This window comes from Amblyomma maculatum, chromosome 6 (assembly GCF_055883805.1).
Source record: "Amblyomma maculatum isolate TAMU_Amacu chromosome 6, ASM5588380v1, whole genome shotgun sequence".
Classification (NCBI taxonomy): Eukaryota; Metazoa; Arthropoda; class Arachnida; order Ixodida; family Ixodidae; genus Amblyomma; species Amblyomma maculatum.
Window position 1 is genome coordinate 87,324,299 of NC_139349.1, and position 16,706 is coordinate 87,341,004.

Genomic DNA, 16,706 nt, shown 5'->3' on the forward strand with positions numbered 1-16,706 from the left:
ATTTGAGTCTTTCAGGCGGCCGAGATACTTAAATTAACTTGTCCAATGTAAATTCATTCGGAAGCTTTTTATAGTCATTCAATTGTGCGTTCTGAGCATTTTGGAAGAAAATGGCCCTTCCTATATGGTTGCACAATTCACAGCGTTCAACAAGGGTGATGGTTGTCCTGCTTCGCATTCCATGTGTTATATGACTAATTGAGAAGACTCCAGAGGCGTCGCAGTGAAAAACAGCGCACGAATGCTAGATAACAAGCATGCAGAATGAAAAGATTCAGCAACAGGGCTCTAATGAGATCTTGTACATGAACTCTAACGCAACTTCAACTCGCGAAAAGGTGTAGTTCTTAAGATACCAAAGCGATTGCTTAAATAATCTTAGAGGCCTAAAAGGCGCAGTAGTATGACCTTATATAAAAGTGGAGAGAAAAGTGGTTGTGCAAAGTGCAGGCCGAGAGCTATCATGCCTGCACTTGTACATATTTCTACAAAACACCTGCAGTTGTCGCGCAGTCGTTTTCGGAAAAGGTGCCCTAAATAATCCATTACATTACGGCTACACTAAGGAAATAAATCACAACTCTGCTTAAGAAACTTCAAATTACGTCAGCTGCGCACTAGGAGGGGAGTACTATTAGTAAATAAAATTCAGGGAGGCTTTGACCTCAACAGCTACTAATCGTCCAGGATCCTTTGGGATCTGGCGGCTGCCGGGACTTGCGTGATAACTTATTTTTGTTTATATTATCGGAGCTGAGCAGAGCCTCCCATGTGTCTCAATTTCTAATGCACGCTCATCTTTTGTCCAGGTGTCTACATGTAAATATCATGTGAATCATGTCTGCAAGTCCCCCGTAATGTTTTCATTTTTCATAATATTGCCCCAGATACCATTTGCCTAATATGTTAGGATTCGTAGGATTCGGGTAGGTTCGTGAGTGCATAACCACCTGCAAATTATTTCTTGCTTTTTGCTCAGCTTGCGATCAGCTTTCGAATATAGCTTCCGACTTAGTCTGTAGTGTTCAGATATTCCCTTGTAACCTATCAACCTCCCTTTGTACGAATTGTGGAGGTGTGAACAGGCTCGGAAAGTGAGACCTGGAGCCGCAAGGTTTGCCCCTTCATTCCTTTCCAAACTCTTTAGCGCGGGAGCCTATATAAGAAGAATCTGGCCCTCGATTTGGTTTTTCTCCATTATGTTTGCTACGACCGCAGAGATGCGAGCAAAGTTGCAACTCTTTCAGCTGTTTCAGTCTCTTACTATTGCCGTGGTATGTTTGAAGGTGGTTGCTCGTACAAGGGCCAGTTTTGCTACCGTTATGGATCTATTTCTGACCGTACAGCACGCGTGTATTTGCTTGCTCTCGTCGGACGCCCCTTATACCTTATCCCTTCTCCTTTCCTGTTCAGCTGCGTTAAGTTAGAGTACGTATTGTTTTCCTTCATATGTTCGCCGAAGTTCTTCAACCGTACCATTTCTCCTTTCGTAGTGATGTGCAAATTGCATTTCTTCGGGAAGGGGGCATCTTTATTTTATTCCTAATGTGGACCGCACTGTCTTCAGTTGTATCTGCTGAGTTCTCGCATCTAGTGGCAATTTTGTTAAGAATATAGCTACCTGTTTCTGCCCTCATTAGCCTTCGATATACTGCGTCATTTGCAAGTCTTCTATCAGTTCTTGCGATGTGTCGGAGTTTCCCAGCTTTAGTAGCGTGTCCATAGACGTACAGACCAGAAGAGCAAACACAATTTCGGTGCTTTTTTGTCGATTCCGTGTAGCTCCTCTTTTTCGCATTTGGTAAGGAGCAGGTACGTGGTGGAGTACGTGACCCTGCTAGAGACGAAGGCCTGGATGAGCCAGGAGTGACCGACCTCTCTCATGCCAATCGCTATCCGTAGATTCAGACTTCTCTTCTGCGCACTCCTCCCCAAGCTGTGGATCGATTCGTTGTTCCTTCCTTTGTCTTGCCGCGACATGCGCAATATTCGAATCGTGTCGGTTCGCTTTGCTGTCCCCCCTACTCACCCGTGTATGAGGGGGCCTGGTCCTTCTTGCTGACCTCTCGTGCCTGAAGTATAAAGAACTCAGATGTTTCTGGAGAGTTTTTCAAGCCCTTGTCTTTGAAATTGTCTTCTTGATTGAAGACACGCCGCCTCTTGCGGCGTGTCTTCAAGTTGCCCGTCGATTCCCCGCGCTATGTAAACGAGGACGTCATCGGTTTAGGTGTTGTGGTTGAGATGTTGGATTTGCTCCAGGCGTTGAGAAATGTTGGTTAGCGTCGGTGATTGTATTGACCAGTGCGGTGCCTCGTTGTTACCTAGATTGATTCCTTCGAGTTCCATTGGGGCTATCAAGGAATTCCCTGTATGCCTAACCAAAGTATCGCGGTTTGAAGTTGTTCAGGAGGTCCTCCTCCAAGCCAACCGTCGTAGCTGTCCAAAGCCGATGTTTACGGTGCGACCGGCTAGGACATTTATTTGTAAATCTTAATTTTGCAAATTATTTACGTTGTCGAAGGCTTTGGCGATGTCCAGCTCCACTGTCATTTCGATCTTTTGTCCTGGCTTCGAGCGGCTGATGTTGTAGCTGCAGCATTATGTCCTGCGTAAATAGATTAGGCCGCAGTCTAAGTATTGTATCCGGGTGCGACCCATTTTCTTCTATAAACTTGTTTAAAAGGGTTTGCACCGCGTGTTCGATAGTTTTCACCACGCACAATACCAGTGAGATGGGTGAGGTTGTAAGGTTGAAGGTTTTGACTTGGATTTGGGATTACTATGATCTGAACTGTCTTTCATTCTTCGGGGACTGAGTCCGCTTCGCAGCATTTCTGCGTGTACTCCGTAGGGTCATCTGTTGATCTGTTCTCTGAATATCTGAACATTTTGTGCTCCCATTTTCTAATCCCGTGACCAAATTTGCATTCAGTTTGGTAATCTCTCCTCTAATTACGAAAAGCTTATCGGGCTATCTAGGGCGGGGTTTTCTTGGCCCTCATATTTCGGGAGGGATTCCTTTTCTGTCTCACCAACGTATCACTGTATAAGGTAATTCAGGAGATCATCATCCGAGCCGCAGTAGTGGTCTGCTATTGTCTCTAACTGTGTGTTATTGGCCAGTTTGATTCCTTCGAGATCTAACAGATATCTAAGGAGATGCCAAGTCTTCGCCGTTACCAAGATCTCTTCCATCTTACTGCGCACTGTGGCCCATTTTTCTTTAAGTACTGCGCGTTCCTACGCAAACGAAAATAATCAAATTGTCATGACACCTGACACCGCTCGTGGACTTGAAAGCGTCGATTTTAATGGGGCGAAACCAACGCTGGAAAAGTGAGAGTTCAAGTTTAGAGAGTTTAGACATTTAGAGTAAGCGGCTGCTAGCGCTGCCGCTTACTGCGGCCGTCTACCGCTGCCGTGCACCGTCAGTACAGCACGAGCTTATTGGTCCCCGCTAGCGGCGTGAGCCGAAATTTGTCAGGAACGTGGCGCTATCTGCCACCATCGGGGTGATCTGCGCATCCATACTGAAGCTTGCGAGGTAGCGGTAGCGCTAAACTAAAAGTCTCTAGAATGTTTAGGTTTTAAACGCTAGTTTTTTGTCGTTTTCGGAGGCATTTTTGAATAGAGAAAAGTGCGTTGAGAACAGATACAGTGAATTTAAACTTGCAAACTTCAGAGCTCCGCTAGGAAGTGGACTGGGCCATTGATATTCAATATTTATATCTGTTCACAGGTTTCGGAAACCACCTCAATAATTTTGCCTTCTGCGGGTGACACGTGGATACATATTTTCAGGGTTTTACTTTGGGCGTAAAATTACCCAGCAATAAATTATCGAGGACATAGACTGGCTAGCTCGAAATTAATTATCTTTAAGCAGATAAAAACAACTGCTATCGTTTCAGGCACCTTCACAAACAAATTATCTAAATTATTCGCTTCTCTTACATTCTCTGCATTTTATTCCTTGTGATTGTCCATTGACAGTAATTTTATTGATGACTATTACCTCAACCTTAAAATGTTTGAAAAATGTTTTCACTAACACGAATTTGTAATTCATAAGTGATATATTATAGAGCTTAAGTTTGGATCATGTATTCAATTCTTGTACCTGCACTGAACCCTGGCCAATCCCCACTGTTGGTATGCGCGTGGGTACAGAAAAGGAAAGAAGGAGCAGGGCTGATGCGCTTACCATCACTTGCCGAGAAGGGGCAGTTTAGGGGGCGCTGATCTCACTGGGAATTCGTGACGAAACGGCCTGCAAGTCCGCCAGCCCGTGACCTTATGCGACAACCATTCACGCAGTGAAATGCTTTTTCACTGATAATAGTAGAGAGTTAATCACGTCGACAAAGACACCTTCCAAGGATTTTTTGCACCTTGCCAGCGGATTTTGAAGCATACAACCTACCGCGATGCTTCACTCTTTATGGCAGCCCGCGGCGACCAATTAAATCAGTATCCGCCTAGACAGTACGGCCTTGCGGTATAAAGCTAGAACGTTTTTCAGGGAGTATATCATACAATTCATTTGCATTCATTTGTCTGGAGGAGTGATATAAAGCAATATATGTAATATTTTAAATATGATATAAAATGCTTGTTAGACTGAACTCTTAAGTATTCAAGAAGAAGATTCATCTTGCTCGCTCGCGGGCTCCATTTGTTGAGCGCGTAGCTTATAAATTCAAATGAATCATCAATTCATGATTTATTCTGCCAACAGATGCAAGACACCGTTGACATGTGCGCTGTGCACCTGGCCGAGAGGCTGAAGGAAGCGGCCATGCGCTCAGAAGACACCGACACGATGAGGTAAAAATGACTGTTCCCATTTTAGAGAACATCTGAGTGTCGTGTACTGGCTACTGAACTTTTGGCATACTTTACTACTAGAAACAGAAGGTCCATTTCTTAATTGATAATAATTTAGTCTCATCGAACCACCTGTAACGAAATATGTTCATTAGTTGTCAGGCGCGGCATAATTTTAAACACAGGAATTAACCCAGTTGTACGGAGCTCATAGCGAGCGAAAAGCTTGTTGGGCAGTGCCCTTCACTGCACAGTCTGTTTGTTGGCCTCGCAGGCGGATAGTAAGAAGGTGAAAGAAAGAGTATAACGTTCGCTCGCCTTGCGAAGAGCATGTGAAGGTAATTCAGAACTTAAATGCATTTCCGTGCTTTTTTCAGAGAGCGTTTTAGTGGCCAATACTTCCTATTTAAGAATCTGGAAAATGTTTTTTATTACAGCAGGAACAATTTCCTGTAGTAGTGAGACTTTGCTCAAAGGACACTGGGAGGAAGCTATATTCCTTTTTTTTTTTTTTTTTTTTAGTCTCCCAACAGTGCGTAGTACGGCTGCCACATAACCACAATGAGAAACAAAGAACAAATTTGTTCGCAGGGTGATAAAATGAGCTTTCAGATGAAATTAAGCTTTCTTATTTAAAATAATTGCAGAACTGACAATTTTCCAAACAACTGCCACCACAATACAAAACGTATGTATGCACACTTATTTTTGGAATATAAAGGGCCGCATTCAGTACCTTGACAGCTCATGTGCCTGGAAAGGGTGAAAGTACGCACGCACGGAATCACTGCACTGTTAAATTAGCAAGGAAATTTCCAACGTCTCTTCTTTTTTGTTTCTCTTCTTTATAGTTACTATGGTTATTTCGCCTTTGAGGCCGTCGCAAGGTGTTCCTTCGGGGCCCAGCTTTCACCGAAGTCTGCCGAAGAAGAGGCCTTCGTTCGGAGCGCAAGACACGCATTTTTTACGCCTATTACTGCGCGGATTGTGCTCTCAGGTCAGACTAATGTTACCACCATTTCTCCGGCAACATAGTAGCTTAGTTTACCCACAAATGCTCACATTTGTCAGACTGATGGAGAGACTAGGAATTGTTCGCATTTTGGGAGTCGCACACTCGCTTCGCCCTTTTGTTCACAAATTGTGCTTACAGTGACGCCAGCTACTGAAGATATGTCAAGATAAACTTTTACATGCTGGTTTCAATTAGAAATGAGTGCGTAGTTAGTAGATGGCGTAACGCGGATTAAGAGCAAAGGTTAACAAACGTTTAAATGCAAGAGTGCAGATAACAGCAGTGCGATATGAGAAAGTTGTGCCGTGGCAGCAAGCGAGTCTTCTTGCAAAAACTAAGGATTAGTGAATGTCCGATTTTAATTTCGTAATCTTGTTTTTATCCTTGTTGCTCACTGCCACTCCCCACCCTTTAGTGTGTAGCAATGCCTAATAATCAATTAACATAGGCATGTTTAATCCAGACCCAGTTTCCGTCGTAAGGCTTGCATTATGCCGCCTATTTAAACTAGCGTGTTGCGGCGTCCGTTAGGAGTGGGAAATGTTTCTGATCGGGGCAGTCTTGTTTAAGTATTTAATATTAATGGAAAGTTGAAAACAGGAGAGTATATGTGATACGAAGTTTTTATCCAAAGTATTCGAAACGTATGTGGAGAATGTCTATTCGCATTCGACTGCAGCCTGGTTGAAAAAAAAAAAATCTAAAAGGAAGGATCGTAATAGACGCTCACAACAATGCGCGAGGACAACGTAAAATTTCAAAGATATTGTTTAGCTGGTAGGACCGCCTCAATATAATTGCAAACATTGCAACTTGACTTGCCTGCCGGTCGTTTTGTCGGTTAAGCAAACTGCTGCTGTTTTCCTTTAAAAATTGTGTTAATACTTTGTACTTCAAATGGTCGTACAACTGTTACAGATGACTGCTGCGGTAGTTATGTGCATGTGGCGCATTTTTTTAGTGTTATTTCAGAAACTAGGCGAAACTTTCCGCAAAGCCCGCTTCAACAAGCATGCTTTTAATTTCTACAAAGCTGCAACAAGTGAAATGATGAAAAAACGTTCGGAAAGCAATACGGTAAGCACTATACTCCTCTTTCCGCTTTCTGTTTCGAGAAGACATGATTGCGAAATGTACAGCTTTTGAAGTCAAAGCTTCATTACGCCAGGCTTTCGAGGTTTGAGCGCCACGGCGGTTTTCAACTTCAGGTGACCTTGGCAGGCACTGTCCCTTTCCTTTCTTAAAACCAATTCAAAATGGAAGAGAACGCTTCACTACGCTAGGTATAGCAGGTCTTCCTGTGACACTAAATTTGCCCTTCAAGTGAGCTGTGGATGTCCACGATTTCGTGGTGTTCATCCAAATCTATATTGAGCCTTCCTTTCCACGGAACCAAACTTAAACGGAGAGGCAAGCAGAGCCCCGCCGCGGTGGTGCAGTGGTTAAGATGCCCGACTACGGGGCCGGAGTACCCGGGTTCGATCCCGATCACCGGATGGTGCATTTCGATGAAGGCGAAACGGAGAGGCGTCCGTGGGCTGTGCGATGTCAGTGCACGTTAAAGATCCCCAGGTAGTGGAAATTACGTAGTAGTCATTCACTACGGTTCCTCTTTCTCTTACGAAGCGGTTCAGGTGTCTGCAGAAACAAGTGTGACAGATACTGCGCCTTTCCTTTTCCGTGAACACACTATAGTAGTATTAACAGAGAGGCAGCCCTGGGTTGCCCCGCCGGGGTGGTGCAGTGGTAAGACATCCGACCTCTGTGCCGGAGTACCTGGGTTTGAACCCGACCTCGGCGGCTGCGTGTCGATGGAGGCGAAACGAAGAGGCGTCCGTGTGCTGTGCGATGGCAGCGCACGTTAAAGGTCCCCAGGTGGTCGAAATTACTCCGTAGCCCTGCACTACGCTTCCTCTTTCTTTCTTTTCACTTTCACTTTCACTCCCACCTTCCTCCCTTCCATTACGGCGTGGTTGAGGTGTCCACAGAAAAAAAAGTGAGACAGTTACTGCGCTTTTCACTTCCTATAAATCAGTCAGGCTGCCCTGGGTTGTGCGATGTTGTTGTTGCCGTTGCGACTGAAATAATTCCTTTCATTTCGTGGCAATAAAAGTTGTTACCACCACCTGAAGAAAGAAGGAAACGAAAATGCATGGGCTTGATACTGGCTCTGTAGCTAAGCCACCTCCGCTGCCTCGTGCGGACAGAAGAGAAACTAGAGAAGAAACATAAAGAAAATAGTAAGGAAGACGCGTTTCGCAACAGCCGTCGTCCACCACCTAAGTGGTGGCGAGTGCAATGACGGCTTACCACTGATAAAGAATTGGTGGCAGGCTAGCCCTCGCCGCAAGCAGCAGTGACCTACCAGTCCCAGCCCCGTAAGGGCAGGAGCAACCACCAACCCAGAGCGATGTCTGCGCACGTTAAAGGCCCAGAGGTGCCCAAATTGTATATTTTATACTTTGGTTTATAAGGAAGGAAAGGCGCAGTGTCTGTCAGATTTGAGCGAAGGAAGATGGGAGTGGAAGTGGAGAGACTAAGGTCCCGTAGCTTTTCACTACGGGACCTTTTTCTCTCCACTTCCACTTCCATCTTCCTTCCCTCAAATCTGACAGATACTGCGCCTTTCCTTTCTTATAAACCAATGTATAATATACACGACAAAATATAAAAACATGATTTTGACCTAATTAGGTGTAGGTTTCCCCATTCCTTGGCTTCCACTCAAAAGTATAGGGCTTCATCCTTTCCGCAAAACCTAAATTAAGCAAAAATGATGAGAAAACCGCGGACTGAAACGCGGGTGTTAAAGAGGATATCGCTGCAACATTCAGCTCTTGCTTTATCATGAGGTTCAAGCCACAAAAACGTGCTAATTCTCCTTATCTACCGTGAGGATGATAGTTAACAATAAATAAATAAATCCTGTCTCCACCGGGAATCGAAACTCCATGCCTCGGATCCCCAGCCGAGCGCTTTAACACTTTTGTGTGGAGAAGTGCTTGGGAGCGCACCCACCGAACAAGCTTGTTTCTTCTCGTCTGCTCTGGAGGAATTGGCTTGGCGCATTTTTATTTGCGTCAGGTGGTTATACGTCTTGTGTGTTTTCGTGATACGAAAGACCCACATTTACAAATTATATGTCAGGTTAGGTTGGGCAGAGTTTCGCCGAAAGTTTGCTGTAAGCTCGGCGAGCATGCAAGGGAGAACTTTGGGAATCCTTAAAGAAGTCTACATGTCATGCCCAATCTTGTAAGCCCGATGTTCGTTTGAAATATTTTCAGCGCTATCGCGAAAGAAACTTTGTAAGGAATTGTGCGATGTCTTTCTCGCGATCCCATTGTACAGATCGTTGTACTGTGCAGGTCCATAGAATTCAGTCCTTAAACCAGTGGAAAATATGGCTGTACAAGGGGGAGGAAAAACTTTCTTTTTCAAGCTCCGTAGCAATATACTACATGTTAAGACGTATTTAGAAATGTAGGGTTTTTTTTTGTACCTTGGGGAAATCGCTGCTTCATATGGCTCAAGCCTGAAACTATGAAACACGTTGAGAAGCCATTATCTTCTGGGACATTCTTCAACGAGCGATTATAGAAGCATTCGGAAGCATTCGGATGCATTCGGAATTAGATTTTTACCAATTAAATACTATGATGGGCTACCACTGGACATGATCATGGTATTGGGCATGCACAGTATTTGGCAATCCAGAGTGGCTTTCGGGCATGCAGACATTGATGCGAGGAAAATACGGCAGTATGTTCGAGAATCCATGCCTAACGTACAGCAAGTAGTCACATATAGACCAGGTTCAAGTTCTACGAGTCCTGCGTAAAAGGAAATAAGCAAACCCTGCTTCCATTTTTCGGAGTCCGTTTTGCGTGTCCGTGCTCGTGCCCAAAGTATACACAAGCTTTGCGTGCGTAAAACACGCCGAACGGGGAATCGACGCCAGTTGAAGTGACTGTAACATGCGCCGACGAGGACAACGTGAAAGGCGATCGAGTCAAGCGAGCAACTTTCTGAGGGGTGCGCACTTAATAGATACGGTATGCTATCTGTGAATCGTCACTGCTCTTTGCTCTGGTGATTTTACGTCATAGTCGTTCGACGAATTAATGTTATTTATCTATGTACACGTTTTCATTAGAGAAATGTCACTGTCAACGGGTTTTGAAAAACGGTTTCTTCGCCTGGCTTGTTATGGAAATCAAATTAAAGTATGTTCGCGGAAGCGTGCGAGGTTAGAATTACTTAGGAAATATCTTTATACCAGGAAAGCAATTGTATTCCTTCTGGCGCTTGTAAAATGGCTGCCTATATTACTTTATTGAAAGATAACGGCGCCGAACTCTTTTTTATCCGGCATAAAGAACGGAAGCACTTTGTCTCCGAAAAATTTCATTAATTTATTTATACCTAGTAATGCCAGTCTCTAGTTAAACCTTAGTAGCTATCTAATATGGTGCCTACTAACAAACATAACAAATATATAACTAGTGATAGTCTTGATTTTGCTTAAAAAAAATATGAAACCATGACTGGTTGCGAGAAAGCACAGATAAAAGGTAGGGGAAGATTAAAAAGAAATTGCCTTAATGTAAATGTTTAGTAGAAAATATGGCCATTCAAGTTTACATATACCAAAAGTAGAATAAGGGCAACAACATCATGTTTTGTGTTCACAGCAAGAGTTTGTAAATTATCTCTTTGATGACTCTGGTGGTGTCTGGTCATCAGCACGAGATGCTTTCGTCGCTAATATATCTCGAGTAAAGCACTTAGTATTTTTCCGGTACTCCTTTGTTGGACTCGTGACTAGGTCCAGGACAGACATCGTGTCATAAGTGGCATTATATTCTTTTAAAAGTTTAGATTTTTCTCATTCTTCCTTGTGAAGTGAAGTATTGTTGGTTGGTTCATAGGAAGGGAAAGGCGCAGTATCTGTCACACTTGCTCTGTGGACACCTGAACCGCGCCGTAAGGGAAGGGGTGAAGGTGGGAGTGAAAGTGGATAGAGAGAAAGGGGAGCCGTAGTGGAGGGCTACGGAATAATTTCGACCACCTGGGAATCTTTAACGTGCGCTGACATCGCACAGCACACGGACGCCACTTCGTTTCGCCTCCATCGAAACGCAGCCGCCGTGGTCGGGTTTGAACCCGGGAACTCCGGCACAGTAGTCGGGCGTCTTGCCACTGCACCACCCCGGCGGGGAGTGAAGTATTGTTGGTTGGTTGGTTTGTGGGGTTTTACGTCCCAAAGCAACTCAGGCTATGAGAGACGCCGTAGTGGAGGACTCCGGTAATTTCGACCACCTGGGGTTCTTTAACGTGCACTGACATCGCACAGCACACGGGCGCCTTGCTTTTCGCCTCCATCGAAAAGCTGCCGCCGAGGCCGGGATTCGATCCCGCGTCCTTGGGAACAGTGGTCGAGCGCCGTAACCACTGCGCCACCCCGGCGGGGAAGTATTGTTATCACCGTATTAAAGCGCTTTACTTTACGGCTGTTGTCTTATGCTTGAACTCTAGCGGCACGAGGATTTTATGCAAATGATGCTGAATGCCAAAGAAGTTTCAAAAGAAGGAACGACGAAAGCAAGCCAGGAAAGCATCAGTCCTGAATTTGAGACTCCTCAACTGACATCTAAAGATATCAAAAGTGTGTATATTATATATAATATTTTTCAATATCTTTAGGCTTTGGCAGAAATAGAGCTCTGTGTTTACTAATGCTTTGGATACGAAGTTATTTATCGGAACTGCTCACAGGCTGCTGTTTAAATAATATCACGTACGAGTCACACATACACACATACGCTCCCTCTTCCCCCTCCCTCCCAACGACACACGCACATGTCACGAAACGAAAAACAGTTGGCTAAAGTCTTAATCTAATCTGCAGCAAAGGGTTTTCTCGTTTTTTATCTATACCAAATACTACTAACACAGACAGGGAAATGCTGTTGGTTTGGAAAGCAGAATGTGGAAAGGGGAAAATAAGAACTCAGGAAGTCTGTTTGTAATGTCAATCAAAAATATCGCATAAGAATGTTTGCATGAGCTTTGTAAACAAGGTGAACAAAAAGAATTTAAAAACGAAGATCTCAATGTTGTCACATGTAAAATAGCTGCCATGTCTTTAAAAAACCTGATTTTAAATCTGATTTGTGTGCCATACTCAGCAATGGCAAATCGATCAGCTGGAATGTTCTTGTGTGTACAGCTCTTGAAACGGTATAATTTCTGTTATATTCCAGTTAAAAAAAATATATAGGAGTGGTCTTGTGAGTGAGTCAAATGTAGCAGCTCCACTTGCTGTATATAATTTGCAAATGCGTTTTTAAAAATAGCTCCTTGCCACCACTCGCCAAACTCGAGTGCTCCCTTTCCGATGAGTGCGCCACTCTTTGAACCTTCCTAACTGAGACGGGCGGGACGGGGCGTGATAAGGTGCAGCCGTGAGTTGCTTTCTTTCTTTTTTCATGCACTTCGATATGCGCTGAGTTGAAGGGGGGACTGAAGTAAGATTTTTTTGGATCACCGATATATTCTGGGCTAATAAAGCTAGCTTGAAAATATTTTTTTTTTGTGGAAAGAACCGATATAAGATAGCTATTTCTCGTGTGTGTGTTTTCTAGTTTTAGTTAATACCGTTTCATAGGCCCTTTAACGCCTCGAGTTAACGCGAGGGCTGCGAGCAAATTGCGCTTCGCCTTCTCCGAAATCAGTTGCCATAGCAGGGATTCGATTCCGCAGACTTGAACTCTGTAGCCATAAGTCAATGCCGTCGAACAACCCATTGCAGCAGGTTGATAACTGAAATCAAATATTTCGAAAGCGCTTGATATGGGCTCACAAAGCGGTAACACTGAGCTCGAAGATTGTTGTTCTTCTAGTACTGCTTCAATGTAAATATGTGCTCTTAACGTTGTCCCGAGCGAGATGTTTTAAAAGCATTCATGAGTAAAACTTCTTTCTAGAGACGTCTTCGAGGTATTATGATTTAGCGCAGGGCATATTCAGTAATTTTGCTTCAGGAGTTTATTAATGCGCCATGAGTTTCATGCGATGATCAATATTAACAAGTGTTCCTAATAATGTAACCAGCTTTTAATATAGTCGGAACTTACCAGCCTGGTGAAACCAACTCAGGGATGTAGAGTTCAGTAGCCTGTTAGTGCATGTTTTTAAGGCGAAAGCCTTTCTTGGATCATACGTGGTGTGTACGGAAAGTGTGAGTAGGAACTGTGACCAGAAAACACCCTTCGAAATTGTGCTTAATAAAAACGAAACCTGTCTCCATCGGGAATAAAACCAAATAATCTCTTCGAATTCCAGCCGAGAGCACAAACCACGGCTCCTCGCCGTGCTTGTGAGAAACAGATCACAATTCTCCTTGCCTAGCGTAAGGGTGTGGATTTTGATATGCTGCTTACGGTTGGTCCTTACGAAAAAAAAAACGAAGATGAATGACAGATGAATGAATTGATGATGACGATTTTGATAGTACGGTTGGTCCTTACGAAAAAAAAAACGAAGATGAATGACAGATGAACGAATTGATGATTTTGATAGTAGCGATAGCGATAATTATTATGATTGTAGTGATGACAATGACAACGCAGTTGGTAATATTGATAATGGATTTGAACATGTGGCTTCTGTCTTTGTAACGGGTGGCCCTGACGAAAAAATCTCTCGGAAGTGTCCCTGCCTAATTAAATATGTGTTCCTGCAGCCTAATATTCTTCGCGGAGGTTTCTCTCCAATGTAAGCGGTCGCTTTGCTGTACTCCCTGTTGCTCTTAATTAGGGGCAGGTAATGAAACAGTCCTTGAGAATGGCATTCACCGTTTCCGATCTGAAAATGACGTAATTGCACTCCCGTGATATTTTTCCGCCAAGGTAATTAATCAGTAATGAGCTGAGCTCACCATCCTCAGTGGAGTAGTGCCATAATGAGCAATCGAGGAATAGACCTGGCAGACTTTATGCATACGCAAGATATCGTCAATATAAACGACGGTTCACCTACGATTCTACGCGGAACAACCTACAGCAGCTGCTTGGATGTGGCGTTTGTTTCCAGAAGCCTTCATCCCTCTGTTTATTGGTGTAGTGATGTGGAAACGCATGGGAGGGATCACACACCAACGTACATATGCATCAAGTGATGCGCACCTACCACTTCACCTCGTGTGCAATACACAGACTGGCCGGCTTTAGGGCATCAGTGGAGACTTCCAGCGTCGATCTCCAGTCACCATCTCAAAGAGGGCCTCATTACTTCCTCTCTTAGGGGGAACACTTGATATGTTTGTGCGCCGGCGTCGGTGTCCAGCATCGACATGGAATTCGAGCGGCTTCGCGCGGTCCGTCGGCGGGCTGAAAGGAAGTACAGGAGAATGAAACCCACGCAAGATTTCGCACTTTCTCGCAAAGCTAAACGACAAGTTTTCGCCACCTGAAGAGGTTAGGACGACAATGTTGGAGGCAGCTCTGCTCATCACTGGATCCCCGTAAGTTCATGTCGCGTATCTGGCATGTTGCGAGAAGCTTGCGTACACCTCCGCAAGAGAGGCACCCTTTTCGTGCCCTGGCCCTTTATCAACGCCGCAATGAAATTGACATAGCTGAAGATTTTTCTAAAATGGTTGTGGGCCCAAACCAGCCACAGTTACCAATTTCAGAGGTTTTTGCGCCACCTTCGCCGAATGATCAATACGACTTGTCCTTTTCAATAGCTGAATTAGACGCCGCTCTTGCTTCTTGTCGGCATTCATCTGCACCTGGTCATGACAGAATTACTTATTCAACATTATCCAACCTAGACAACTATGACAGAACTGCACTACCGAAATATTTCAGTGATATATGAGCTTCTAGTACTGTTCCTGAACACTGGAAGATTAGCCGCCTGGTTGCTCTTTTGAAGCCTGGAAAGCCCCCTCTAGAACTTACCTCATACCGGCCAATTGCCCTGGCAAGCTGGTTGGAAAAGATATGGAGAGAATGGTGCTGGCAAGACTTGAGTGGTTCTTAGACAGTAATGATCTTTATCCGAATATGATGACTGGATTTCACCGGGGACACTCTTCCATCGACAGCGTCATCGACCTTGTGGCGACAGTAGAACACGAAAAGCGTCACCGTCGACTAGCAGCTGCTGTCGTTTTAGATAAAAAGGGGGCTTATGAGAACATCCTCCATGATACTATTCTTGATGGGCTGGACGACGTGGGATTTGGTGGCCGGCTGTATTTGTGAATTGTGAGCTATATCAGTGACCGGTCTGTTTACATAACTGCGCATGAGGGAGATACTACCCGCTATCAGGTCGGTCGTGGAGTTCCACGGGGAGGAGTCCGCAGCCCAAGTTTACTTAACGTTGCGCTAATTGGCGTGGTGAGTGAACTGCCAACTAACATTCACATCAGTGCATATGCTGACGACATCTGCATCTGGGCTTCTGGTTCGACGCGCCCAAAACTACGTGCGAGATTGCAATGAGCTTTGTCATCGACATCGATAGACCTACGGCGTCAAGGTTTACTTTTTGCGGCCGAAAATTGTGCAGCGACCGCATTTACGGGAAAATGTGTCAGCCGCTACCCGATTACTCTTCATGGAGTCGTAATACCGTACGTATCCGGGCACATATTCTTGGGGGTAATTATTGACCACCGACTATCTTGGTCGAAACATATTACTATGGTGAAGAAAAGGCTAATTAATTTTTGCCATGTTCTTCGTTTCATAGCTGGCATGAAAGTGGGACCAACTGAGCTCTCCTTAATACGGCTTTACGAGACTCTGTTTGTTGGCTACATCCGGTACAGTCTCCCAGTACTCTCTAGTATGAGCATTTCCTGCTTGCGGACTTCAGAGAGTGTGCAAGCGCAGGAATTGAAAATATGCCTTGGACTGCCCAGATGCACCTCTAAAAAAGGCACAATTGAAGAGGCACATGCTCGCCCGATATCCATATACTTGTCACACGAACCACTTCATGTATATTTACGAGCACTTACTAGACACCGTTTTCACTCACTCAGCAAGACTCTGGATGTGCGGCCGGACTGCAGTTTCACAAGTGCACTACGCTGCCATCAGTCACAAGTACCGCCAGGATATGCCCTCCCATATCGTCCCGCCCAACCACCATGGACGATGGATAAACCTTTGGTGCACCTTCGTGTTCCCGTAATACTAAAGAAATCAATGGTGCCACTTAGTGGGCTCGAACAACTTACTCCGGTGCACATCTGGTCAGAATATTTTAATTATATCCACGTATACACCGATGGATCTGTGTCAGCACAGGTATCCGCTGCAGCTGTGGTCATACCAGCTCAGAAAACGACTCTACATTTCCTTTTGGGACATACTTCAACATCAACCGCTGCTCAACTTGTAGCCATACGGGAATCTATTCGCTACATATGTGAGGAACCACCTGAAAATGGTGCATATTCACAGACTCAAAGCCTGCATTGCAAACTTTTGATAACTTCTTACGCCACACTGCCTACCAGTCCCTGGCACTAAACATTATGGAGCTCTTCACATCTGCCAAGCTCCAAGGTCACAAGATAATATTTCAGTGGATCCCTGCCCACTACGGGCTCCATGGGAATGAACAGGCCGATGTTGAAGCGAAAAGCGCACTCAGCAATGGCCTACAAACAGCTGTGCCTTTTTCAAGAGCCGATACGACTTGCCTTCTTACGAGTTGCATGAAGAATGCTTGAGCAGCTTACCGGGCCCAGCCAGAAGCCCGACACGTTTCATTTCATTTCATTTCATTTATTGATCCCTTAAAGGCCCGAAGGCATTACATAAGGGGGGGCTTATTGGTT

The 16,706-nt window shown here is 44.6% G+C and overlaps 1 protein-coding gene across 1 annotated transcript in view; it reads left to right on the plus strand.

The window, feature by feature from the left end:
* Positions 1 to 16,706, plus strand: part of LOC146186216 (cytochrome P450 3A24-like) — a 63,891-nt gene that overhangs the window by 25,584 nt on the left and 21,601 nt on the right. Inside the window, exons 6-9 of the mRNA XM_084608003.1 lie at positions 4,739 to 4,827; positions 5,679 to 5,824; positions 6,804 to 6,919; positions 11,378 to 11,507. Coding sequence (XP_084464129.1) covers positions 4,739 to 4,827; positions 5,679 to 5,824; positions 6,804 to 6,919; positions 11,378 to 11,507 — 481 coding nt within the window. The remainder of the gene's footprint in view (positions 1 to 4,738; positions 4,828 to 5,678; positions 5,825 to 6,803; positions 6,920 to 11,377; positions 11,508 to 16,706) is intronic.